Below are 27,801 nucleotides of genomic sequence, written 5' to 3' on the forward strand. Positions count from 1 at the left end.
GCGTGTATGGTCTGTTGGCATGGGTGTAGGTTCAAGTTCTGCTGGTCACTCGCTGTGGTCCCATATGGATGTGTTTTTCCTGAAGATCCGTACTTCTGTCTTGTCGGAGTTGAGTTTGAGGCAGTTGGCTCTCATCCAGTTGGCTACATTGGTCATGGCGTCTCGGAAGTTTGTTCTGGTGGTGGAGGGGTCTTCGGTAAGTAAGAGGATAAATTGAGTGCCGGCTCAATATGAAATTATATTTAGGCCGTGGGGTATGACGATGTCTGCGATGGGGGTCATATAGCTGTTGAACAAAGTTGGGCTGAGGGATGATCCTTTGGGTACGCCGCATATGATTTTCTTGGGTTTGGAGGTTAAGAGAGGCAGCTGGATGCTCTGTGTATGTCCTGTAAGGAAGAGCGCAATCCACTTGAGGGTGTTTTGCTGTATGTCGATGTAGTAGAGTCTGTTGATGAGGGTTTGGTGGGATACATTGTTGAATGCAGCAGAGAGGTCGAGACCGCATTAGTGGAAGGCAGCAGCCACATGAAAGCAGGGCTCGTTTTGGGCTCAAGAGGACCTCGAGATGAGCCATAGGCAGGCATCTGACTCGCGTTTTTAGTGGCGCACCCAGGTTTAAACAAAGAATTCAGTGATACATTTTTTAACCAAGATATAATCGGTTAGGTTTCTTCAATGTTTCTACGTTGATGCTTGGAAACTTTTACTTGTAGTGCAAGTCGCAAACAGCAGTAATATAATCTGTTGTACTAAAGTGAAATACTAAGGTATTGTTGTTTTTTCGTTTTTTTTGCAGTTTTATATAGCGCAAACTTGACCCGAAATGGGTATCAGAGCACTTTACATAGCACCAGTTACGTTACATTAGGACACGCATTCATTTTTGTTAGGCATGGGGAGATTAGCCCCTTCAGCGGGGCGCGGATTACCGCGCTGTGCTGAAGGGTTCTTGCGCGGGCGGGGCCGTGACGGAGCGGTTCCGTCATGCGCACAGCGCGACCGACGCGCATGACAGAACCGCTCCGTCACAAGCATCGAAAGGGTTAAGTGATTTGCCCAGAATCACAGGATGTTCAGCGTCATTGCTGAGACTCGAGCCCAGATCCCCAGAGTCGATGTCGACCGCCCTAGCCTTTAGGCCAATTCCTCTCCCCCGAAGAATTGTTAAAGAATTTTCTTTAGTCTTCTCAAAGTAACCTGCACCCATTCCAAACAAAGCGCCAAAAAGTAACGCAGTCAGCTAGATATATGGTTTTGATGCAAAGCTGTATAGAGAGCTTGGGATAGGGATACATACAGTGCTATAAGTGGGCCGGGTCCTTTCGGTGCTGAGCACTGGCAGTTCTAAAAAGCAGGTGCTGAGATGGGATTTTGCCCTCGCCATCAGCGTCAAAAACAAATATTAACTCTGCAGCAGTACCACCCTTCACTGCCTTTGATATAACTTCACCTTCACGCTCCTCACTCACCTACAAAGCCCTCCACGATGCCAGAACAGCATACCTGCCTCTCATTCTCTACTCCATTGAGCAGATGCGCTTTACAAACCCTGATTGATTGACTGATTTACTTCAAAGAGACTCGTCGTAGTACTTTCACAGTCTCATCATTTTCAATATTAAATACAACTAAGCCATAGTTGTTGCTTATTTATGTTATACAACTAATAACCATTGACAAAGCCAATAGTCCTGGCTGGTTGTAGTTGTAAGGTTACTTGTAGTAACTGTCTGGATGTAATGACAGAAGCAGCAAAACACCAGTGGGGCGGCACACCATGCTGAGCATAGATTTTAGCTTAGATGTTTTTAAGCCACGCCCTTACTGAAATCGATCACGCCCCTTAGAGAGACTCGCCCCTCCCCGCAGTTTTTTCATCCCATTTAAAGTCCCGGGTACATGACACACAAGTTCCATAATTCAGCAGAAAGCGCCGCGCAGTTAAGTCATTAACAAGAAACACGGAGAGTTGTAGATGCAGCGCTGCTCGGTCTATTCGGGATAGAACTAGTCACCTGACACCTGCTGGGGGCAGCTGCTCACCTCAGGAGTGGGCGAGGTGTACAGCTGGCGTCACGTGACAGACACTTAGAGATTTCTTGTAGACAAAACTCACAGGAACCTGAATGCATGAACCCGCAGCGTGATGCAAGGCTGACAGGGGGAAATCAACTATTGCCCTCGTCCGCTGCCGGCCCTAAGGAAGCAGGGAAGGGAGGCGGGCAAAACTGGGAGGCGAGCTCTCTCTGCCCTCCCCCTGCCCAGAACCAGGAAGTGCTAAAGCGCTTTGCTCTGAAACTGGGGCAGGAAGAGGAACGGCCTAGAGACGAGAGAGCCTAGCGTAGAGCAACAGCTGAGCGGTGGGAACTTACACCACAGAAGTGACACGGAGACTGCACCGACCGCGCTCCCCTGACCACAGGAGACACCCCCTTCCCGACCGAGAGGAGGCACTGACTGGCGCCGGAGACGAGACCCCCGTCTTCTGAGCCGAGAGTAATAAAACAAAACTAAAAAGTGACGACCCTTTACTTCGAGGAAGAGTGGCCGTTATGGACAGAGGAATGGTGAGTGCCGGCGCCCCCTTTATTATACCTCATTTTTTCCCCTAATACCTTGTATTTGTTTTCAACATTTTGTTGGTGTGTTCTTTAACCCGCCGGATTGGAGCAGTCTGACTTTAAGTACATAAACTTGACCATCAAGGGGCAACACTTCTGTGGTCTTTCCCTCCCCCCCCCCCCCCTCCCCTCTGTGGTCTGTCTCCCCCCCCCCCCCCCCCCCCCTCTCCATTCCATCCTGTTTTGCTCATCTCTTGGTGCGGGTCAGGGGTTGTGCCAAGTTATTGATGTCGCAAAGGTATGTCTCGAAGATTTACATAACATTAGTTACTGTCCAAGGACGCGCTACCCGCAGTGGATTTAATAATACCAGAGACTCCGTGTTGTAATGTCGTTCCCTTTTCATTACAACTTTACTTCTTGTGAGGCGAACTGGGGCTACATCTCCTGGTATGCATTTGTTGTTTTAAGAAAACCAAGCCTGGCGCATAATGACGCTTGTCACCAGGAGTCTCTCGGTAATCTTATACTTGCCTTCTCCCTTCAGAGGGATAGTGACCTGCTTCTTGTAAACTCCGCTTTGGTGCTTTGCTGAAAAGGGGGTGTACGATTTATAAATGGCGGAGTGACCTGCGGGGATATACTTTGTTAATGCCATCTCATTTCTGATTGCCATTGTGACATGTCAAGAAGTGGTCATAGCATGTAACCTGCAGAGGTGGACTAATTTCAGTGCTTAATTTGAGCCGGTGGGGGCCAGCAGCTCTTATTTTTTTGTGGCAGGCTCTTATTTTTCCTCATTAGATATTTTATCGAACACGATAGGGAAACATGCTGAGATCGCAAAGACGAGGAAGAGAAAGCCGGCAAAACCGTCACAAAGGGAGACACCAGGAAACTGCGAGAGTGAGATAAAGGGGCAGGAGTGGCTGGTAGTTGATTAAATAGGCATAAAGTGAATTAAAGACTACCAGCATTGGTATTCAGCATGCTGAGCAGAGCTTCGAGCACTGCCACTCTTTTTTTTCCACAAATCGAGCACTGATCCTAACTGTGTTTAATTGACCAGTGGCATGTTTCATATCTCTTCAGCTATTCCGTGCCTGTTCGGTGATAGGTGGTTTATTGCTAGCTCGCTAAAAACATAAACAGTGCGCCTCGCCCTCAAAATTCCCCATCCATCAGATTGCTAAGTGATGCGTCCCAACACTATAACCGCGCCTTGGTGGTCATCACATTGGACATGGAAACACTTCTGGCATAAGATCAAAACAAAGACAGCACACTTACAACCACACATTCTACATGGTGTAGCATGCTACCATGTAGGCAAGCACCTTAACTGCCCCAAAGAGGGTACTAAGCACCATATAAAAGTTTCAGTTTTTTCAAATAAGATAGTTTGGAACCTGCTTGCGAAGGCACTAAACAGCTTGGTAATGGATCTTAAAATAACATATGGTCACATTACCGCAGGCCATATGTTGTAAGTATTGCCACATTTTTTGCCCTTTTGTGAGGTATCTACTAGATGGTTTAAGGCGATCTGAATAGATTGAGTTGCAGTAACCTAAACAAGCATTTATAACAGCCCCAACCTCTGTACCCTGATTATTCTCATATAAGAATGGAAGAAATGGTTTAGTGTTTATTTGGTTAAATAAGCTACTTTTCACTTCCAAATGACCTTGGAGTTGTGTTTGTATGTTTCATGCAAGAGGTTTGGTCCAAAGATTTTAAGAGTCTCAACTGCATGACATGTGGGTCTGCCTTCTATCCTAAAGATGATCACTCAGTTTTTGCTCAATTTAGTTGAAAATAGTTGAAATTAACAGGACGAGTTCTAGTGAGGTTGTGTTTTCCCCAACATTGGCGTCTTAGCCTGAAGCTTTAATGACAGTGACTGAGGTTCAAAGTGGTAGCCTACTCTCAGTGCCCGGGTCCTCGGTTTTAATCACAGTAGTGTTCTAGCCTACGTCTATTGTTTGGGACCCTCATTGTAAATAGCCGTTTTGGTGCTGCCGCCTGCTGGTGTCTCGGTTACCCACTGTCACAAATAAAAGAGATTTTTATTTAGAAGTGGAACATTGTAAGGTGAAATCGAAAGTGGGGGTAGCGGAAACCGGTACACCCATCACACTTTTTGAGAATGCTGAAACAAGTGTGACCACTTTTTAAGGTTGTTTTGGCATGTTTTGGTTGCACAAACTTATTCTAATGTAATTAGCTTTGTGCCATCATTTGAACCCCAAAACCGCACTGAGATGCTGGTTCCTATGTATATGCATATCTGCTAAAAAAGTAAGCTCTGGTTAAAGGTGTCATATATGTGACAAGTGGCTTCTTAGCTGCTAGTTATAAGTAGGCATTTTGAAACGTCGAGAGAACCTCGCCAATTAATGGGGGTCTTTAGACATTTGGGAAAAACGTTATTTGTATCTTGAATGGTTTCTAATAGCAAGTATTTTTTAAATACGTATTTATCTGTTCCTCCTTTTTTTTTATTGACTCCTTTTGTTGTATGGAGTTGGAGACTCCATGGCAATTGCACGCTATATCAAGGCTGTCTATTAATAATTTTATAATGGTGGTAGCAGTTTCTTAAAGTATTTCTCCATTTATTATGCTAATAGTCTGTAGCCCTTTCATAAGTAGATACCCCAAAAAAGCCCACAGACTCCAACTGGATCCTTTAGAAATCATTTGATAACTGTGCACCTAGTATGTCCTATCATGAACCATTCAGTGTAGGCAGCCTCTGACCCCAGGTTCTAGCCCATTAATCACAACATTGCTCATCAGGTTAGTGCTTTGCTTCCTCACCCACCCTTGGAATGTAAAGCGCCGACTTGGCACCCGGGTGGCACATTGCACTAAAAATGATCTTACCTCAAACAGTTCTTCCTTGTCGCAAACCATGTCAGGAATTGCTGTAGAATATCCAGATTAGTTTTTTTAAGTTTTAAGAGTGAGTAAATGTATAATGGTTTTCACGTTCAGGAAATCTAAAAAGCTGTGATCCAAATAGCTCATAGTGACATAGGTTAGCTGTATAAAGTATGCAAAAAGTGATGGATAGAATGCTTGCATTAATCTCTGCCACTGGGAATTACTCAGGACTGCATTCCAGTCCATTGTTATTTTACCCATCATGCCACCTCAGTTTGGACCCAGCTATATGCAAATCCGTCTTGAGCCTGCCCCATTGAGAACAGTCCCGCCCAAACTGCCAGGCCAGATCCTCCCTGAACCAGAACACAAGCAACCCAGGGCCAGTTTCACCCTTGCTATGGGCTCATCAGCTGGGTATAGCTTGATTTCAGTGACACGTGTGCATGGGACCCACATCTGGGCATACCCGTCTCACTCAGGGCGGCATGGTAAAGTATTAAAAAAACAAGGTTATCTGTATGGCATATGGCTTGCAGTTTATCGCACATTTATACTGTAGATTATAGAGTTGTGCATATATTATGGTTGACTCGGGCTACTTACATCACAATTAGGTTATAAGTTATTTGATTATATTTTTATGTTTTTTTTTTTGTCATCTTGGATCGGGTTTTTTGCATCTCAGATGGTAAATCTGTTGTATAGTAGCGAGGCATACCATGGCCATTTATAAATGGGATTAAGTACTCTTTGTGGTGCGTTTATAAGGGTGTTGCAAGTCACCAGGGAGTTTCTTGACGTTATAAAGGAACAATGCTGAAGGCCAAATCATAGAACTCCGCAGTGAGTGAAATATGCTTTTATGATGCCACATCGTACAAAGAACTTTATTCACAAGTAATTCTATTCCTTAAAACATACAGGCTCACACCAAGTGTGGTAACTTGCCAAGCAATTTCTGGTTTTGTGTAATGAACTAAAGAGCGGCACAAAAATAAACCAGCTACTATAAATTGCACCCTTTTACTAACAACTGTTCGTTGAAGTAAAACGGTTTAAAGGAACTGAAAAGCTAGTTCTTGTTTTCATAGTTTTAAAAGGATGTCATTTTGCTTCCTGACCTGCCTTCACCCTGTCTCCTGGCTCTGGCAGCAGGCATTGTGTGGTTACTACTCGGCTGAATGTTTTTACAGTTGAGTAGCTGCGTCATTTTCTTATTACAGGTGGCTAGTGATGTCACTACTGGACTGTAATGAAAACATTCAAGTCGCGTTTTTATAGCTGGATGAATACAGCCTTCCTTTGCTTGGTCTGCTACTCATGTCTGACTCTTGTAGGGTTATTTACTTATAAAGTCATTTATGTTGGGCTTCTGACACCTCCAGAACACGTCAGTGCGACGTAAATCCGTTTTGACAGTGCGTGTACTGAAGCTAAGTACAGCAAATGTTATGCCGGATATTTAACGCCTCGTCCCTGATATGATTGTCAAGGTATTTGGGTAGAGTAAGCGAAAAATAGTTCGTTTTGGTATGCAAATTACGACTGTGGAGGATTTTTACAGAAACGATACAGCAAACCTACAATTTACACCACCTGTGTTTTTTTTTTTTTTTTTTTTTTTTTTTTTGCGTGCGTTTTGGCCTTTCAGCTTTTTTTTATTTTTTTAAATGTTAGTTTAAAAAGCTATTTGATTGCCTAAACTCTGGTATCCATGCTCCATCTCCTGTATTTTTTTTACATTTCAAAGGTGATCCCATTGCTCAGGTGTTTGTTTATTTTTTTTATCGCTGGCTGCTTTGGTATCTGCAAAATGAGTGCTAGCTGGCGCGCCAGGAACTCGAACTGGTCAAGATCTCACCAAGAAAAACAGCAGGAGAGGGAAGCAATTGTGCATCTGTTTTTCGGCCATTCAAGTTACAAATGACCGGAGAGATGCATTTTCTGTTATTCAGCTGCTTAAAAGAGGAAGAGAAACTAAAAATATAGCACCTGCCTTTAATTCGCAGGCCTGGTCATTTTGTTAAGGGTTATACGAACAGTAAAGGTAGTGTGTGTTTTTCAGTGTCTGACATACACAGGGCCTAAGACTTAAAACTGATTTAACACCAAAGCCAGGCTTACCACACAAACGGCTTGATATCCACCACAAAAGCCACCTTTGCAATTCAGAAAACCTGGCTTCACACTCGTACATGGATTTATTCACTTAATATTCTTGGGTTGTTGGAATTCCTAGGCAGGAATGCCCTAAAAGTTTGTGCATACTCACAAGTATCAACGTGCTGGTATTCACAATGTATGTTCTGACCCATTCCAGCCTTAGAAATGTTTAGCGATTTATTGCTGTTACGCGAAGTGATTCAGCATCAAGGGTGCGAAAGGTACTCCCCTCAAAAATGGGCGAGGGTGGAGAGGAAGGGCTTTCTGCCATCTCTTTTCTCTAATGTGGTTCTCCATTGGGTCCCAGAGCCTTGGTGTAAGGGTCTTTAGCTGCATGTCATGTCTTTGGAGTATGAGTGACTCAGAATTCCAGCCTCAGTGAACAGTAGACAGACTGAAGAACTGCACAGCTCTCGGTGGGGCGCTGTATCTTGATTTTAAACGTGCAACTGATCTACTTATAAATCATCTTAAACCGACTTCTTTGCTTGGACGGGGTCACTCTACTCCAGGTAGAAAAAAAGTTTTCCACATGAACTGATGAAATGTAGCAATGTTTGCAGGTGTGTTTGCGAATCTATATTTTCAATATGAGAATTTGGAAGTCACAAAGGTTTCCAGGAGTAAGCCTGGAAATCTACAGCTGTGAGGGTTTCTTGGTGTAACTTGCAATAGTGTTGAGAATTCTCAAAATATCTAAATGTACAGACAGGTGATGTCATATGAGACCCACAAACTTTGGTAGAATCCTTTCCTGAGCATATGTATCCTCTAAGAGATCCCAGTCCCACCCCATACTATTGTTTTACCGTCTCGCCTACTGACAGCTGTAGTTGTTTGTTGTCAAAGACCTATTGTCGCCAATAAATTCAAGTATAAACATATAGTGGGCTTTGGGTCAGTCCATTGCTTGTTATTCATTGTCATTCTTGTGCATCTCGCTTGCTTGTTGTTCAGTGACTTTGCTCTTTTTGTGTTTGACCCTCAATTAGAGCAGAGCCTCTTTATCATCCTTCTGATTGGATGACTTGTATCTTTACAATGCTTACATTTGGAAAACTGCATTTTAGATTCTATTCTCATGCCTCTTCTTGTAACAGTCATGATCGGGGCCTGCCAGTGACCACATGTGCAGAGCTATGTCTTCGGCAAAATGGGGTGACGCTACCTTTGCTGTGACACATGACCGCATCAATCAGCTACCTGTGTTCTGTCAAAATATTTTGTGACTCAAGAAAAGTGATGTAGCTATGAGGCACTCACTAGTCCTACAGTTCACAGATGAGGATGTCCACAAATGATTTGACTCCACCCTGTATCTGGGCTGATCACTGTGGGGTCCGCAGTAACTACTGTCATTGCTTACTTTTGTCCCCATCTAAACTTTTGTCGTGCAAGCCAAGCAGAGGCAAACGTAGTCAATATATTGTTCTCACACACCACTAAGTGAACTTGTTAGCACGTGCATACTAAATGACCACAAGGAAGAGGGGTGGAGAAAGGGCATGCATGGCTCGAAATCCTTACAACAAGGTATGTCTTTGGTGAGGATGTTGGTTCTTGGTCAAATGCATAATATGTTGCCTACTAGAAAATTGTTACAGTGATGCACATCTCATAAACAAAGATGATCTGATTACAGCTGACACCCACAATAAATATCCCTTAGATTGCAAATCTCTGTTCTTGTAGATAGTGAATTGTCAGTCAACACAATGGTAACTGAGCAGTACAACAGACCCATTTCCGCCAGTCCTCCAAAAAACATGCATGCATAAGGTGGTGCAGGGCCCATACCACTTTGTAGCCAATACACTGCCTTGCCGCAGCAATATACATGCGAGTACATTGCAACGTAGCTGAGATAGTAAAGCTAATCCATACTAGTTAAGTGTGCACAACTGAGAATTGGAGGCCAAGATTGGTACAATCTCTTGTTTATGAACAGAGGTGTATGTGTGACAAGTTCAGCTTCAACTGATACTAATCCATTTTCCTTCCTAAGTGGAGAAGGACAGCAATTAAAGGAGATATGTATCCTTGAGACTCCCAAGGGTCCGCCCTCTGGGATCTCCACCATCAGCATCACAAAAACCTAACTGAGGGAGGGTTGTAAATGCAAAGAATTGATATTCCCCAGCTTCACTTGGCTTCTGTGGCCTTCTCTTTTGAGTAGTTACAGATCGCAAGCATCTGCTAATTCTGTTCCAATGTTTTGCCATTTTGCACTGCATTCGAAAGGAGAAATTATCCAACTGCAAAACTGTCAGTTTAGGTTGACTACTGCCTCTGTTATGACAACCAATTTGACTACATATTGACCCATCGCCAGCTAATATCCAGGGCAGAGCGTGCAGAAATATAAGAAACGTAAGACCATGCAAAAAGAACCATTGAAAGTACCATTCCTAAAGCCAATATCAAGCTGAAAGGGGCCAGACTAGCCGCTGCCGCAGATGAGTGCCTACGGATGATAATTGATGCTCATGAGGTAAGCATGTGGCAGAACATTAGCAATGCCAACTGCACTTTGACTCCACTGGCTAAGAAAGAACTAAAGGCCAGGATTAGCATACAGTGGGAGCTGACATGTAAAAAGAGCTATTGCTGAAAAACAGATACTTTTTCATGCCCAGAGACTAGACTGATAGGGGGGTACTGCCCATCAATGGGTTGACCACGCAAAGGAGAGGTCATGAGAAGGTGTCGGTCTCCGTGTTACATGCAACGGTAGAAAAGAAAATAATGAGATGTCTACTCTGTCAGAAGTAGGATAAAGTAACAAACCAGCATCCACCTTCTCATAAGAACTCATTTGGAAACCATGGGAGAAGGTTATTCATTAACTGCGTATGGTTAATGCGCTTTCTTGACACTGTGTTGTAGAGTTCATGAAGAGCTTCACACCTCTGACGAGCGTGCAAAGTACTCTGATTTACATCAGGATCATTGGTCCCATTCAGAGTCAATGGTTGATAGGGTGTTGGGTGTAATTTGATGAGTTTTGGGGGTTAAAGACGTGCTTTAAATGTTGTGTGGTGAATGTCACTGCACAGAAGTATGAGTGGTTGCATATAGCATGAGATGCAGTTGTGCATACCAACCAGTTTTTTTAATGTCCTCTGCATCATGCAACTATGGGAATGAGACGTCAGCTGTCTAATTGCACTCCACAATTGTAAGTGGTTCTTATTCATGCTGCAGTCAGATTTCAGAGATTAGCTGTCTGAACAGAGATGGCGCTTCTGTCAGTCTGTGTCTTTTTGAAGGGAGGGATGGCCAAAAGCGTAGACATGTTGCTGGGCAATAGGTGGAGAGCTTATGTTCAAGGAAGAGTGATCAGTGAAGTGCAGAGGAACACTTCTGTTGCTAGTGCTGTCTTCATCAGCTAAAAGCAGTGATCCTGATAGTGCAGAAAATGTTGTCCGTCCACGGGCTCCCACATGATTTGAAGATGGACAATGACCGGATGTCTCAATGATGCCTAAGGATATAACATCGACACATCCATATATGATGCACTAATACAAATTGCGTTTGGCTGTCGACATTTAATGGTCTGTATTGCTCTTCAAGAACACCTCTAACTCTTGGACAGTCTGTACGCCGGCAGCCATAAGTCTAGGGAAAACCTATCTGGCTTCATTCCCATTTATGCAACACTGGCACAGTCACTTACAAAGACCCACGATGTAGAGAGAACACATAGGAGAGAAAATGATAAAGCAACTCAGACATAGAGGTTGCACGGTGCACTTTCAAACACCGGACCTGGCAGTGTGATACTCATCCTTTAACTCAAATGGACAACATTGGCACAGTGATAGGTGCCAGCAGTGAAAGTGTTATTGTCAGTAAGAATATGTTGTTAGCCAAAAAATCCAAGAAAAGGTCAAAGGATGGCTCCAGCACAAAACATGTTTGCAGTCGTGACTTTGGGGGCAGTGGGACGGGGTGAATCACATGAGTACGAAACCAGCATTATCCCCACAGGATCCCGCTCTACTGACTCAGCATCGTGGTCCAGCTTCAGGTCCCCATGAGACTGAGAAGCAGAAACAGTAAACAGAGAGAGTAGCTGTGGATTTGTGGGTCCCCATAATATCCGTGACTCCAGCACCAGCTACAATCTCCTCACCATCTGTCTGCGATGCTAAATTGCTTCACAGCAACTGCTGAAGCTGCATGCACCCCGGTTTATTCCATACACTGTTTGCCCATCTTAATTGTCTCAAGAAGGGATGTTATATTCTGAAGGTTTTGTCATTTGAGCTGAGCCATGCACATATCGCCTGCCGTGCATACGCTGTACTGGAGAACCGTGAGAGGGTTAATATAAGGGAGGTACCTGCTGCAAAGAGCGGCCTTCGCACACACACCTTCCCGTGTGGAGCTTACGTGTGTGCAGTTCGGCCTAGAATGCTTATCAGCAATCCTCCAAATAACAATAAGTAGAGTAAACATTACAAAATGTACGTTTTGCAACAGAGAAATCGGGAGTAATGGAGAAAAAAAATCTTCCAACCCATTTGTAGTCACGTGCAAAGATAAAGCCCAAATGGAAATGGAGAATTAATCCGTCTTGGTGACTGACTGTGGCGGCATAATCTGGGTGGCCAGAGTTCCATCCACTGGGAGGCTGGATTGTGAATGAGCTGTGGAATAACTCCAAGCATTCTCTGGATATTTATGGAAATTCCACATGAGCCATGCCAGAACCTTGTAAGATTACGCAGGAGATTTTCCCAAAAGGCCTATACTGTGGACTCAGAGGCCTGGACCAAGTCTGAAGACCCAAGCAAGGTGTATCGTGGCGAATAAACTCTGTTGGACATTCCAGTTCCCTTAAATCAAATGGTTCATCGTATTGATGAACACATTGTGGACAATTAACTAAATATGGTTAGCAAGAAAAATAGAAATTCTGCTTGTAATTAAAATGAAGAACTGGACTCTAATAGGTAACTCGAGGCCAAAATCAGCCGCAATTTCCACCATAGCAAATGAGTAGACTCCCCCAAACCCATTTATCAGCACTTAAATCAAGTAGAAGCAATGTGTAACTGGTCAACTGGAATTTCAGCTAGAGAAGATCCCCAATGTTGAGGAAGTGCATTATATTCTGTTTTGCACTTATGGACTGTGCTGGTCCCATATTCCCTGCGTCTGTGAAGTGTGAGTCATGGAGGTCTGTGCATTGTTAGGGTCCTGTGTGTCTGATATGGTTGGTCGGATTTTCATGGGCTGTATAGTTGTGTGTATTGGTCTGCACATGGAAAGAAGAGATGCTCAAGTGAGGGTTGTAAGATATATTGTAATTCAATAACACAAGAAATACCGTTGGTCTGATAAAAATGAACTCTAACAACATCAATCTAATCTGATTTGATTAAAGGAGTCCTTTTAAAGAGGACAGAATCCCATCACCCACCGAGGTGGCATGCTTCATCATCTGGGATCTCCTCTTAGTTGCAAACCCTAGTGCAACTAAGGGCCGCAACCTTCCTAACGGTGGAAGGGAGCTCACGGATGTTTTCAAAAAGTAGTATAAGATGGAATCTACTATGATCCCAGGAGTGAGAGGCCTCAATTCTTGTTTAAGGGTGATGGTTGCAGTGCATGTGACCAAAGTGTGTGAAAAGAAGTGATTTAAAATTGCCTACCAGGACACAAAACAACTTTAATAGACGCTATCCTGGTGTCAAAACTAAAACAGTGTGTGTGCAGTTTCCAACAAATAACTGCAAGAAGTCCACAAGGATGACAGGTCTACATGTTTCAGCCTATGAATCCTCTGATCCAGGCTTTCATCAGGACCTTAAAAATGGAATTGCTACTGCAAATACTGTGCTTAATGTGCAAAACAGGTGGAGTCTCAATCAAAAGTGGTTGGTTCAATACAACCTATATTCACCTGTGAGTCCAAAATGTGGTTGACTGTCACAGGAGTATTGGACACAATCCTGAAAAAGAAAATTATATTTTACAAAATAATCCTAAAAACATGCAATAGACTGTTTTTGTCAAACATACTTAGTCTAGGCACTTCCATGATAGTGTCATCATATACCTACAAGTGTATATAATCAAAAAATATTTGAAAAATTGTTGCACTTACCTGTCTTTATGCGGGTGTGCTCCTCACCTCACCTGGAATCCGCTCAGGAAGTGAGGCACCGCTCTAAATTAAAGGTACAAACATAAAACCGCATTCAAAGTCAAAATCCTCTGAAAATGGCTACCTGACTTATTTTAAAATCTGTCATGCAATTGGAGGACCAAAGTCGAACCACAGGGGCAACCATTTCCAATGTGAAGCGATGTTAAAGAGATTTATTGCGCCCCCCCCCCCCCCCCCCGGGCTCAAAAACACACTTATCAATGTTACTAAACCTCACCTCGTATCAAAAAATCATAATCCAACTAAGTATATATTGGCAATCGAATTAGCCAAAAAAGGAAGGAATGCTCTCCCCATGCATACATCTTTATCAAGACGTCCCGCATAGAAAACTACTTCTTTTCAGATTCACATTGAAAGATCGCTTCAACGATGTTACATTTAGAGGTCTAATGCATGGAGCATGAACCCTATACTTTCATGCATATACCTAACTGGTCATCCTTGTGGACTTCTTGCAGTTATTTGTTGGAAACTGCACACGCACTGTTTTAGTTTTGACACCAGGATAGCGTCTATTAAAGTTGTTTTGTGTCCTGGTAGGCAATTTTAAATCACTTCTTTTCACACACTTTGGTCACATGCACTGCAACCATCACCCTTAAACAAGAATTGAGGCCTCTCATTCCTGGGATCATAGTAGATTCCATCTTATACTACTTTTTGAAAACATATGTGAGCTCTCTTCCACCGTTGGAAAGGTTGCAGCCCTTAGTTGCACTAGGGTTTGCAACTAAGAGGAGATCCCAGATGATGAAGCATGCCACCTCGGTGGGTGATGGGATTCTGTCCTCTTTAAAAGGACTCCTTTAATCAAATCAGATTAGGTTGTTGTTGTTGTTGGAGTTCATTTTTATCAGACCAACGGTTTTTCTTATGTTATTGAATGTCTAAATTGGGGATACATTACTGTTTGGTCTTTAAATATTTTCCCCAAGACCCCTGTTTGAATAATTTTGTGATACAGATATACTGTAAGCCTACATTTTGTGATCAGCATCTCATGTCTTATCCTAGGTGAGTGGAGATGGCACAGACCACGCTACCTGTACAGTCTCAGAGAACACTAATTTGTGGTGCAATTACTGAATGCTCAAACTATACTGTAGTGCAGTTACAGGGAAGAACAACCCACTTGTTGTGTGGTTACAATTAACCTGTCCTACTTTCGGCAGAGATATGAGGGTTGCAGATTGAATGTTAAGGTTGTCGTGTTCATGTAAACATCGTATGCCACATAGTATGGTTACAAATCTGCACTGGTTATGATGCCTACCCTGAGAAAAGCATATACCTATTGTTTTGGACTGTACTGAGATGTTTGATATATGTTGTGTCCTCTCTATGGTGTTTTTTTCTGTTGGGAAGGGGTTCTAGAGTTGGATTGCTGTGATGATGACTTTAGCATAGACTGTGGTCACTTTATGTTTTTTACAGCAGTAGTTGTATGAGGGGTTGTGTGTAGTTGCTATTAGGTCTGTGTTTTTCTCTGACCAATTTCTTGAGTTGCTGTCTCGGGTGCCAAAGTGCATTCTTGTGGTTCTATATTCTATTAAAAGAAGGGAGATGTTTTGTTTTTATCTATTTGCAGAGTGCTAACTCTAGGTCCAAAGTGTCTCAGTGGAGTGGTGATGTGATAGAGTCCTTTGCTTGTCCGCGTTGTATGTTTGTCTTTTAGGGCTGGTCAGCTCTCCGTGGGCAGAGCGGCAGGGAGCATCATGGCGGGATGTTTACCTTACACCTGACTTGTAAGATGAAACAACAGTAAATGTGCATGTGAAATTTACCCTGTGTGATCTTTACTGTTTTATTCTTCAGGAGAAAATAATGTATCTCTCATGCTCATAAAGTGTTTGTCTCCCTCAGTTCAGATACGACATAAAATAGATGTATTCATAGGTGTAGGTTGCATATTAGTTTCAAGTACATTGGTAACACTTCACCCCACCAGGAGTTTTTGATGTTCCCATCTCAGCCTCTAGGTCTTCTCTGGCCCCTTCCTGCAGACATCAGTAGAATCAGGAAAAGGGAATATTCTACTCACATACAACATTCCATGCAACAACACACTAATCCAGAGCATGGGGGAGCTCGGGTTACTGCAAGACTTCATGTGGGCTTTCAGGGGTGAATAGTCTTCTCAGACATGAAACCCTGTGGGGTAAATTATAGGCACCGGAGTCCCAAGCCTTTTCCTAGCAGATGTCCCACGAGTGCATTTCAATCACTGCATGGGCGCACATTTGGGCTGCAAGTCCAAAACAGTCCAGAACATTGATGAGAAATGCCAACCCCAGGGAAATATCCTCTGGGAAAAGAGACAAGAACACAATCCAGCAGAATGTGACCTCCATATATAACTTCATCCATTGGCGGTGATATCCCCATTCCCAACGCCACAATGAAGAAAGTCCATTGCAAACCTGAACTGATTACAGGCTTATAGTGGAACATACAGGCCTCGTGAAACTGGCCAATGTACACCAATATCATACAATTGATAGGACATTCCTCCTTCACTAGCCACACTATAGTGTGACCCCAGGTAAGGAACTATTCATCTCACATATATCCTCCTGTAGACTCTGGTAAATGTAGGAGCGCTTGTCGCACGATGATTGACAGATGCCACTCACTGACTGGTTGTGTGCCATAGACTCTTGGACAGCTGCCATGTGCTCCCCTCTGTTCTTCTTATTCCTTCCCTTTGCTACCTCTTGCTTACCAGTTCACCTTTCTGTGCGACTGCTCCTCTTCTATCATTCTTGTAGCTACCTCGTCCTTCCTGCTTTCCTCTGCTTCTTCTCTGTGTGCTCCTCTCATTGACTCCCCCCCCCCCCCCTCCCCCCCACCTGCAACACTCCCATTGCCTTTTGTAAGAGGAAATACATTCACTGCACTTTTTGTTTCAAGAGCGGTCCTTGAACTGTGATCAAAGAGCACATTTAAATACGGACTGGCTAGTTAATTAAAAAAAAAAATACGGATTGGCCATTCTGCTTGTCTCGTCCCCTCTGTACCAGTTTACCACCCACTTCTCTCTAGTTTTATTCCATTCTCCTCCTTTTATTGTTTCTGTTCTGTCTGATCCTCGCTCTGTGCCTCCCCTTTGCACCCGTCTGCTTTTTTGCTCTACTCCTCTGTCTCTCCTCCCTTGAGAGCTCCACTGAAATTATACAAACGCCTTGTAATTTTTCCACCTATACCCTGTTGTTTAGGTTCCCAAGAAGGCCTTTTAGCGCCCTCTTACTTGGGCCATTACTGAGATAAATATTGTGTCATGAGGAAGCCGTTAGTGATGTTATCACCTTTAACCCAACAGAGGAAGTGTCACCGGATGTGGTGTTGGTGTCAGAGGGCAAAGTCAACAGTTTCCTTGTGTTATGTAGGGCATGCATTTTGAGACCGAAGGCTCTCTGCATGGCTTTGCAAAGCTGTGGCATCCCGGCTGACCATGTCTTCTGACATATTTTATGTTGTGCAGCCTGCCAGGCCACTATACATGTTCCAGCTTTCAAAGAGATCTGTTGAAATTGCACCCTCAGCCCAGCCAAAGTGAGGGTGACACTGGCACTGGGGTGACTGGCGGTGGCAGAGATTCTAGTTTACAGGTACCACCCTTTTTACCCATACCCTCTGGTGTGGAGAAAGCTTACCAGCGCACACCTGCAGACATTCCATCTTAGCCCTACAGCAACGTGGATTCCTTAAATAATTTTGGTGGAACTGTTGTCTGGCCTGACTGGACGCCGAGTACTGGATGCCTGATAGCCACTTGGTACTCAACACTGATACACTCTGCTCCCAAAGATACGCCGTTTACTTTGAATGGAGTGGTGTGCTTTTTGTCTTGGTGTGACTTGGAATGGGATGAATTTCTAGGTGAGATATTGTTCTACCATTTTTACTGTAAACTCAGTAAATCAGCGGCATAGTCACCCACAGAAAGGTCTAGTTTAGAGACTGTGACCATACAATGACAAGGCTCATCATAGCAACCTTACTACATTTTATCCTTCTGTGTGTCAACCTTTGCCCATTGTCTGAAGCATAGTTTACACGAGAATAAACCAGACAAGTCCTGAAGAAGGCCATGAGCTCACAATTACTGCCTCATAGGATAGGACCGATATTATGACTCGCTAGTATTTAAAGCCCTATCTCAAAAATGTTATGGCAATTTTTGGGGGTTGTATCCTGTCCCTAGAAGATGCTAGTACCTTCGGATTTTAATATGCAAATATTCATGTTCCTGCTCTAGTAACATGCATGTCAAAATAAGTCTTGTTCTTCTTGACCTATAAAGCACTGGCTGAATTTTTAATGGATAAAGTGTTAGTTACTGTGCCATGCTGTTTTTTTGAGGTTCCAACACCTACCACCTCGTAGAGTAAATCCTGACTGGTCTATTACTTCACACTGCGAGAGCGAAGTGCCCAGATTGATTACCTTGTTTATCGAATCTGACTGCCGTTATATTGCTGACCCTGCAACAACAGTGGTAAACTGTAGTACTCACACAGAATACTGTACATCGGCCATGACTGCCACGTGAACCCCAAGCAAAGGCCCCATGTCATTCTAGAACGTAAACCATCCACATTTGGGTTTTATCCACATGTTGTGCATCATACCTTATTCCAGGAGATTTAGAAATCCATCTTGGGTCTAGTCCTCTGCAGGCTGCACTCTAACCTAGCTTTAGTTTTGTTCTTCATTTTCATTACCCCTGGAATCACTTCCTTGACCATTACCAGCAACTCTTTGAACTATAATGCCCTAGTTTTCTTGCTCTCTGTATGCCTTTCTCCACTTTTGTTGATAACACAGGCGTCTATTTTCCATGATTTATTCTGTTTTGTGTGTGCCTGCTGAGACAGGTACATTTATGTCCCTGGAGCTGCCCTTTAGATATTTATTTCTTGATGTATTGTTTGGTGTAGGCTAAACGTGAGGGTCCATTAGGCTCTGTAAGTGATGAGTTGAAGGTGGCACAAAGCCTCTCAAGTCCTCTGTGATGCTACAGCACTGAACCGGTATCAACAGGAAGGCGTAACCAAGAAGCAACTGCATACAGCTGGTTGGCAGACATGGGGTGATAAGTCTACAGGAACTACACCATGGCAGACCCAAGGTTTCTGGGGAAAGCAAGGCCAGCCCTGAACTTGTTTTCAACAGTGAATGCCAGCACTAACACTTTAGGTGGCTTAAAATAATGGCTCTTGGCCATGTAGAGAGACCTACAGTTAGCTGATGCTGGTTACTGAGACAGTAGGCATGCTATGCTGCACACACTGGTTGGCAGCGTTTTAAAACATGGGGCCTGAAAGAAGCTGGTCTAGACTGGTTATGTCTATTGGTTAATTTGAAGGACTTCTAGTAAGATTATTTGTTTGTCATTGCAGAATGGTTCTCCGCCAGGAAGATGAGAAGTAAATCTCATTGCATGGGTAGATTGCTGAGTAGTACCTAAGACGAGGCAAAACTTATGTTGTTTCCAGAAAGCTGTTGAATTGACTTGTATGACCTGGCGCAATTCAAGAACTGCATAAGAGTTAACGTGAAAAATTGAGGTGATGCTGGGCTCACACAAAGCATTTCAACACTGCATACATATGACCTCCTAATGTTCTTCCTATGTTCCTATTGGAAATTGACCAGGAAATTGACTAATCTTCAAAGGGAAAAAACATACATAAAGTGCAGGTACCTAACATACCTCAGTTATTTTACACCAAATTTCGGGTTCCTGAAGCAGAATTGTCTGTAAGCACCTGCGATAATTTGTACAGGTTCCATTGGCTGGCCAGACCCAAATGGTCCATTTACCACATGGCTGTAGGACTCGATAATGATAGTTGAGAGAGTTTGTCAAATAGTTAATTGGAAAATATTGCGAATCTGTACAATTTGAAGGGGCCAGTCACTAATTTCCCACAGACTTGCTGTTGACCTCGATATTGGTTAATCTATCACTAAAGCCATGGTGGCAACCCATATGCCTCCCCAAACTCTGTTGACAGGGGCAAAACGCTAGATGGCTCTTTAAATGCGATTTTCTCTAGTCTAGTTTATGTGACATATGCAAGCTGTATGTTATGTTATGTAATACATTTTTGTAGAGCGTGGCTAATACCCGAAGGTGTCCTGGCGCTATTGCAAAGGGGTCCGTCCTTAGTCTGAGACCTGAGTCTGTATCAAGGGAGTTTTCAGAAATTAGCAATATGTATTCAACAGTGGAAAGTCTGAATGGGCTATCGAAAAAGCTGGTGCTATAAACAACCTTTCTCTTAGATGTTGTTTGTGACAATCCTATAGTTTCAGCCCATGGCTCAGCATCATCTTTCATTGTCGGGGGGTGGGGTAGGGGGGACATATTGATGAGAGAATGGAAGATTGTGGGATTCGAGAGCACCTTGCTCAGACCACCATTCGGAATGTACACGTACAGACTGTCACTGGACCTGAAATACAGCAACTCTTGATTCCCCACTATTTATTTCAAGATGGAGCCTTTGTAGAGGATCCTCCCCGCAAAGCTTGACAAGAGGGTTCCTGGCCTTCCTGGATCTGCGGCATGTGCATCTGCATATCTTGACCCACATGGAATGCTAGTGCTTTTTTTCTTGGCTATCCTCAATTAACTCTAGCAGTTCACAGTCCTTCCCTGCGTTCTGAAGTCCTTTTCTAAGGTGTTTACCCATATTGTGCCTTGGGTAATGCAACTCTTTTAAATAAGGGATGTGTGCCTCATCTGAAGCTTCTAGTCGGATGCTAAATGACAAACCATTTTTCATGATAGTTTAAATAGCACCCAACTAGTGTTGTTGTGTGCAGGTCAAAGCATTTCTTATACTGAGTCAATGGAAAGCTTTTGGGGCGGATGTGATTGTGTTGTTTCCAACTATATTGGTACACTTCATAGTTTTGAACTCGAGTTTTTAGAAAGAAAATCTGAGGTGGCCAGTGTAGAGGTTAATACAATAATCCTAGAGGGACGTAGACACCAAGAGTATTAGTGTGACTTTCTACAAGCAGTAGAGCTTTGGCAGCACCCGTTTTTAGCACAAGTAAATGCTAGAATGTGTTAACCCCTTCAGTGCCCCGCCCTTTCCCCCTCCTGTGCCGGGCATTGTATTAGCGGGCGGGGTCCATGACGAGACTATCTCGTCATGGGCATAGAAGAGGTTAAGGAGACCTCATTGATTTATGGGGTAAATGATGGATCATGATTGGAGAACTCTCTCTTATGCGCTTTTTCCCTTCCTCTGGAGGAGTGCATAGTTTCTCTAGCCAAATTAGAAGGTGGGGGGCAAGAATCGCAGGACCCAGGAATAGGATTTCAGTTGATTCGCCATATAGACAGAGCAAGGTGTTCTGCATGCAGTGATGTACCTATGAAAGGCAACAAGACAAGTTGAGAACGAGACAAGTTGAGAAGGTAGCCAGCCTCGTGTCCAGGCTTGAAGTGAAAGGGATTGTTGTCCACGTACATACTTCCAGTCCTGGTGGAGACTAAGATGCCAGAAGGGGTAGGGTCATGTCAGTGTAAGATAGTGTTGGTGACTGGGTGGAGCCCTGAGGTACCACTGCACTTTCAGTCCTCTATACTACATAGGATTAACGCCAGTTTCAAATTATGGGTGTGGTTTTGTGGGAATGAAGCAAATCAGGGAGGCAACTGTTTCAAGCAACTTTACCATATTCAGAGGTGAGATCATAATTGCATAGATAATCAGAGTTAGGCCGTGAGGTTCTTTAGGATGGGTGTAATGATTGTACATTTTAAAGCTAGAGAGCGAGCCTTTGATTAGGATAGAGATAGTTGGTGTCAGTGCTGTCGGGTCCAGATTTAGGATTTCGCAGTAACGATGTAGCAAGGAGGTAAAATTTGTTTTGATAGCGTTCAAGATATAACTAATGTTGGATTCCGAGCGAAGTGCAAACTCGCACAGAGGGTTGGCGTAAGAAAGGGTATGAGAGTATGGGCAAGGCCTGATGGACTGGAATAATGAAGGCAAAGCAAACTGTTAGTGTCAGTCTCGTTGGTTAAGAATGACAGAAGATGGTCTCAGAAGTCTGTTGGGGAGCTGGAATGCTGGATAGTGGATTAGGGTCTCCCGTCTCCTTGAAGAAGAGAAACAATTTGTTTTGATCGAGTTTGATGATTGTTCTGGAATTATTCCTTTTTTAAATTTTGAAAATGCAGGTGTAGAGCCTCTGAAATGCGCACTACGGGATGCGCGATCAGATGTAATGCGGGTTTGTTCCGGCGTCTTTCCCGTGCACTACCTTGATACTTAAGTGTGTGGATGCTGTTAATGCAACATTTGTCAGTCTTCAAGGAGCACCGTTTCCTGGTGGGGATCGGACCCAGGGTGTCCAAGCTCTTGTTTAGCTTGAGTCGCAGGTTGGCTTAGAATAACCAGCAGGAGTGTTTAGATAATGACCTTGCATTTGGAGGAGAATTTGGATGAAGGCATTTTGCTGTATTTTATTCCGATTTCTCCATGAATACTTGGATAATGTAATCGGAAATCCTGGGCTTACAGTCTGGCTCAGTATTGATGCTTAATTTGGTTGCCTATTGATCAGTCCGTGAGAGCTGTTGGAGTCCTCGAAGCTCGAATATCACTCCTGACTGGCACCAGTTGCCAAGATGTTGCGTTCAGCAGTTGCGTAAAGCAGGGGTGTTGGGACGGAAAAGCCCTCTGCATGGTAAAAGATGTGTACCCCTGACCCGAGTGCCTAACTATATTGTTGTCTAGAGCCCTTATACTGATTTTTGCCATACCCGAACACGGATCATGCGTGTGTGGCATGACATAATCCTGTCTCATAGACTGTGGTCTTATTGGACCGGGAGGGGCACCCAAATCTGCGCTCATAGTGGTGTACGGCTCCTGCCTTCACCGGGAGTTAAACGGCACAAGCGCGGTGGGGACAGCATACCGTGTGATGAATAAAAGTAGGGGACATGTCCTTTTTTTTTTATCTTGAGATATTGGAGCGAGGCAACTTTTAAAAATGTCTGCTGCTGTGTGTTTAACTTACCCTTGGCCTACATCAGATTGATGGAGAAGAATGTGCGTAGTTGAAACGTGCTGAGAGCCTATGGGAGCGCAGGATATACACTACACAGAGAGCACAGTGTGCACATGGTAAATGTGTGTGTGCTGACAGGGTGTTTAAGGTGACACTGGTGCAGTAGAGAGAGACTGTAGTATTGAACAGTGTGCATCAGACTGAGGGTGTGTGCCGCATGTGGAAATGTTGAAGGTAGCAAAGTAAATGGGCCGCACAATACTAGACAGTGGAGTGTGCTGCGAATGTATGCTGTACATTAAAAGGAAAAGTAAGACATTGGGCTTCATTTTGGGAAGCCTAGGTCTGCCTGGTGACAACGTGAGGAGTGGAGCAATCTCCTCCAGACAGAATTGTATGTTGCTGCATTCCTGTGCGCTGGGGTCAGGCACGCACTGGGTAAGGGGAAACCAGGTTCTCCCTGTGCTTTTCAAAGGGCTCTTTGATTCAGTGACAGATCATCAGGAAAGGGCCTGGACACATCCCAGGAAGAGGGAGATGAGGCTGATACAAGAATCGTAAAGGGTAGTAGGGCTGAGAGCCAAGGGTTAACCTTTTGATGCACAAATCCCTGTCGCTGACGTTCAGGCGTGGACTCTGAACTCTCCCGTGAATCTTGTTGGTTAATCAGCTTTGGAGTCATACCTGCTGTGACGGACATCATTCAGAAGGAAAGATGAAGGGAAAAGATGTCCATATCATAGAAGCAGAACCCCAACATAAAACTTCAATGGCCCAAACCCTAAATCACATTTGGCGCCTGGAAAAGAACCATAAGGAGGGGAGTCTGTGACCCCATTTTCTGTCAACTGCCGAGTAGCCAGCTGGGCTGCATGAGGAGGGGAAGCTCTGCCAGACTTCTGCCTGCGACCAGGTCTAGAGACCTAGCCTGCTAGTCTCCCTGCTGAGTAAGGGGACATCACTCGGGGAAACCAAAATCATCTACCCTGGGGTGTGGAGCACCAGTAAGTGCCTGCTCGCCAAGACCGGTGTGCCTGTGAGGGAGAGAAGCGTGTTGGAGGGCATGAAATCAAGAGAGGAGCCCAGACTTGTGTGACTTCTGAACAAGGTGCAAGGAACTATGCCGCAATGATCGGGCCGTTGTTTGTGTGCTGCTTCTGAACTGGCCCATTATGCCAGGAGGGGCTGCCGGGCACAAAGGACAGTGCTGCATCGATCCGGCCGTTGCCCGTGTACAGCGTTGTGACAGTGGCAACTCTGTATGCCAGGAGGGGCCGCTTTGTGCTGAGAAACTATGTTTCATCGATTGGGCTGTCGACTATGTGTGGGAAGTTGCAGTGATCCCGTCATGAGGGGCTACAGTATTGGCAACCTAAGATCAGTGTTGGCTACACTTTGAGGTTTGTTGGATTGACCCTGTATGCCGGGGGGGCGGTCAAAACACTGATGCCAGAGGCCTGGGTAGTTGCCCTTGACCCAAATAGCTTTTACAACTAAGACAAGGGAGGCTTTGTGTCCGAGGTGGCCTGAGGACAGAGGAGGCTCCGTTGGAGCCCCACTAGAACAAGGAGACTGCCCCCACCCCTGAGATGGAAGAATAAGACTTACCACGTGTGGCTGGAGCCAGAGCCACTGTAATAGTCAGGACCCTGGTAAGTGCGGCTCAGGAGTGGGAGCTGGCACCTACCAGGAGCTGCGCGTGTCAACGTGTGCAGCCCAATTTTGTCGATCTGGGCCAGGACTGGTTCAAGCATTGCCCCCGGCAATTCTATTGGCAGGTTATTGACCGGGTTGGAATGAGTCGGTGGGGGGGTAGCTAACTTACATAAGAACATGGTACAGGGTACGGTCTCGCCACTCCCGATTTCTTGCAGGCTCTTCCGGATCTGGTTGCAAGTCTCGCTGTGAATAGGGCTAATTTCACTGTGCTTGGTGATTTCAATCTTCACATTGATGATTTTAATAACGTGGCTGCTAAAAATCTGTCTTCAGACCTGGCATCCCTGCAACTTCTGAAATTGGTAGAAGGGCCTACTCATGAAAAAGGCCACACTATTGATTTAGTGTTCAGTAGCATCACTGATATCCAGGTGCAAAGCCCTATTCCACTTACGTGGTCAGGCCACTTTATGCTTCCAATTGTTTTATCTGTGCCCTCTCTTTCCTCCACCCCGCCCCGTCAAGCATCTGGAATGTCATTGGTTCAAGTTAAATGGAGACGACTGGTCGATCGCACCACAGGCTACCAGACCCAACATGATGGACAGCATCACATCCTCCACCTCCAGATTCAGTGATTGGATTTCCAATTCATTGGACTTGGTGTTACCTGTAACATGGTGTAAGTCCACCCAGCAGGGACAGAAATCGCCTTGACCAAATACCAGTTTACTTGCCTTAAAGAAAGAATGTAAGCATCTTGAAAGACGTTGGAGAACGTGTAATGACCATATTAGTAAGGATAATTGTAGGATGGCAATTAAAAGCTATCATGCGGAAATAAAATCCCTAGTGTCCACACAGGCTGGAGTTGGAATAGTAAATTATACTATTCCAACATCCAGCGCCCCCCTCTGCAAGTCGTTCCGACTTGCGGAGTAATGGTATGCGGAATCACAACGCGGTCGTTGTAACGACCGCGTTTACCACAGCTGCGTTATGATTCCCTGCGGGGACAAAGACTGCGGGATGATGAGATGGATTCGAGATTTAGATCACAGCACAGAAACAGCTTTGCTGGCTATAATCTAGGAACTTAAATCCCTGCTGGACAAAGGAGGCTCAGCAGCCATTAATCTATTAGATTTCAGCGCGGCCTTCGATGCAGTAGATCATGCAATACTCATCTATAGGATATCCAGAGTGGGTGTCATCTGCCATACCCCGAACTCGCTTTCCTCTTTTTTTAAAGGACAGAACTTTCCAGATTCTAGACCAATCCTTGTACTCTCACACTCTTCGCCTGTGCGGTGGAGTGCCTTCCCTTAATCCCACCCTTTTCAATTTTTATATGCATCCCCTGACTAAAATCGTCCATTAATTTGTGTCGTCATTGATTTCTTATGCCTATGACGCACAGCTGGTGATCTCCATTTTCCCTGATCCCAACTCCACTCACCTCCAGTCTTGTCCCGTGTCTTCAGTAAGTGGCCAAATGGATGGCTAATTGAGGCTGAATGACGACAAGACAAAGGTTATGTTGTTTGGTAACAACTGTAATAAAAAATTCCCCTCCCCTGTGCCCGACTGTTTTAGATCAGTTGCTGAGTCTGAAAACTGTTATAAAGTTCCTTGGAATGTGGCTAGACTCAAGTCTCACGATGGAGCACCAAGCCAAAAAAAACACTTGCAGCTAACTGCTCTGGCGTTTTGAGACTACTAAGAAAGGTCTTATACTTTCTTCCTTTTCTGGCCATCTGGCCAGGAGACTAATTGTTCAGGCTCTTATTATTTCCCGGCTTGATTATGGTAATGTCCTTTATCTGGGCTTTCCCCACGATGTGACACAGATGCTCCAGGCGATCAAGAATCGCGTTGCCCGGCTACTGATTAATCTTCCCCCGACTTCAGCAAAAACAGCCTTAAGGGACCTCCATTGGCTTCCAGTTGAGCAGCAGGTCCAATTTAAAGCCTTATGCATTTTGCACAGGTCCCTACACTAGAAAGACCCTGCTCTTTTGAGGTCAGTAGCTACTCCTTATATCCCTGGAAGGTCTTTGAGATCTTCCTCAGCCCATCCGCTGTAGGTCCCCAAATGCAGGAGTTCCCGCTGGGTCGGCCGCTCGTTTTGTCACTAGGCCTGTAGGCTCTGGAATTCTCTCCCCTTTGACCTTTGCCAGCTATCGCGCAAGCTTTCTTTTCGCAGGGCATTGAAAACCTGGCTCTTTTGCAACTTACCCTCTGAAGATCACATCCACATGTCTGTTCCAGCGCTGGTAGGCCTTCTGGTAGCCATGCACTTTACAAGACCTCCAGAATAGAATAGACTGCACTGTACCGCTGCCAGAGTTTGTTACGCTTGAACGGGCAAGCTGAGAATTGGGCCTCACAGGCCTCTGGGGATATACAGCCCTTGGGTTTTGCAACCCTACTTGACTTTAACTGATTCTAACTTATTGACTGAGTCTTCGCGGGGGAAACCCTACTAACGGGGTCCAGTAGTTTACATTGCCTGGATGTTGCTGCATGCGAGTAGCACATAACAGCACAACAGTTACATGGGAACTCGGTAGCCCGGGGGTGGCCTGACAACTACTATGGTGCCTACCTCATGAGGGACTGTTATTCTATATCAAGTGTTGTTTATCTTTGCATGTGTTTGAGTAAACGTTGATCTATTGTGTGCGCTGCATATATGTTGAGTTATGAGTCTTGTTCATTGGTCTGTATCTACACTACCCTCCGAGGGACCATTGAATGCTCGCTCTATGTTACCAATTGAGAATCTGGCGCAGAAGGAGGAGCTTGACTCAATTGAGTGGGATCCATTCTAGGGTGGACCTCTGGACGTCAGGAGTAAATGGCCTCAACCACCTTGGTTGGGCCAAGTAACACTTGCTTGCCCCATGGCCCTCTGAATTGGGTTCTCTAACAAGGGGCTTCCATATCTTCAATATTGTTCTGGATATAGGCATTGGATGGCTCATCTACACAGGTGTTTAAATTGTCCAAAATGAATGCTGAAAAAGAGGTGGTTGGAAGGTGTTGAGTTAGATCAAGGAGGTCAAAATGGATGGACATGTGCCAGAGAGGCGGTGCACAAGATGGTCGCAAATTTGTGAGGCTCCTTCAGACGGGGGCCGAATCTGCCATTATCCTCTGGAACGCACTGCCCATCCGCCTTCAATCTTAAAATTTCTACATGAAGAGTGAACTGCTACTGCATGACATGCCCCTGGAGGCAGCTATTTGAGGGGGTGCTGAGAAATGTTTAGAAGGAGCAATCCTATGTGCGGG

The 27,801-nt window shown here is 44.6% G+C and overlaps 1 protein-coding gene across 1 annotated transcript in view; it reads left to right on the top strand.

Moving 5' to 3' along the window:
• The first annotated feature begins 1,918 nt into the window (after positions 1–1,918).
• Positions 1,919–27,801, top strand: part of VAMP8 (vesicle associated membrane protein 8) — a 114,365-nt gene continuing 88,482 nt past the window's right edge. The window contains exon 1 of the mRNA XM_085634996.1: positions 1,919–2,570. Within this exon, the coding sequence (XP_085491122.1) occupies positions 2,556–2,570 (15 nt within the window). The 5' untranslated portion in view covers positions 1,919–2,555. The remainder of the gene's footprint in view (positions 2,571–27,801) is intronic.

The sequence above is a fragment of the Triturus cristatus genome, chromosome 11 (assembly GCF_964204655.1).
Source record: "Triturus cristatus chromosome 11, aTriCri1.1, whole genome shotgun sequence".
Classification (NCBI taxonomy): Eukaryota; Metazoa; Chordata; class Amphibia; order Caudata; family Salamandridae; genus Triturus; species Triturus cristatus.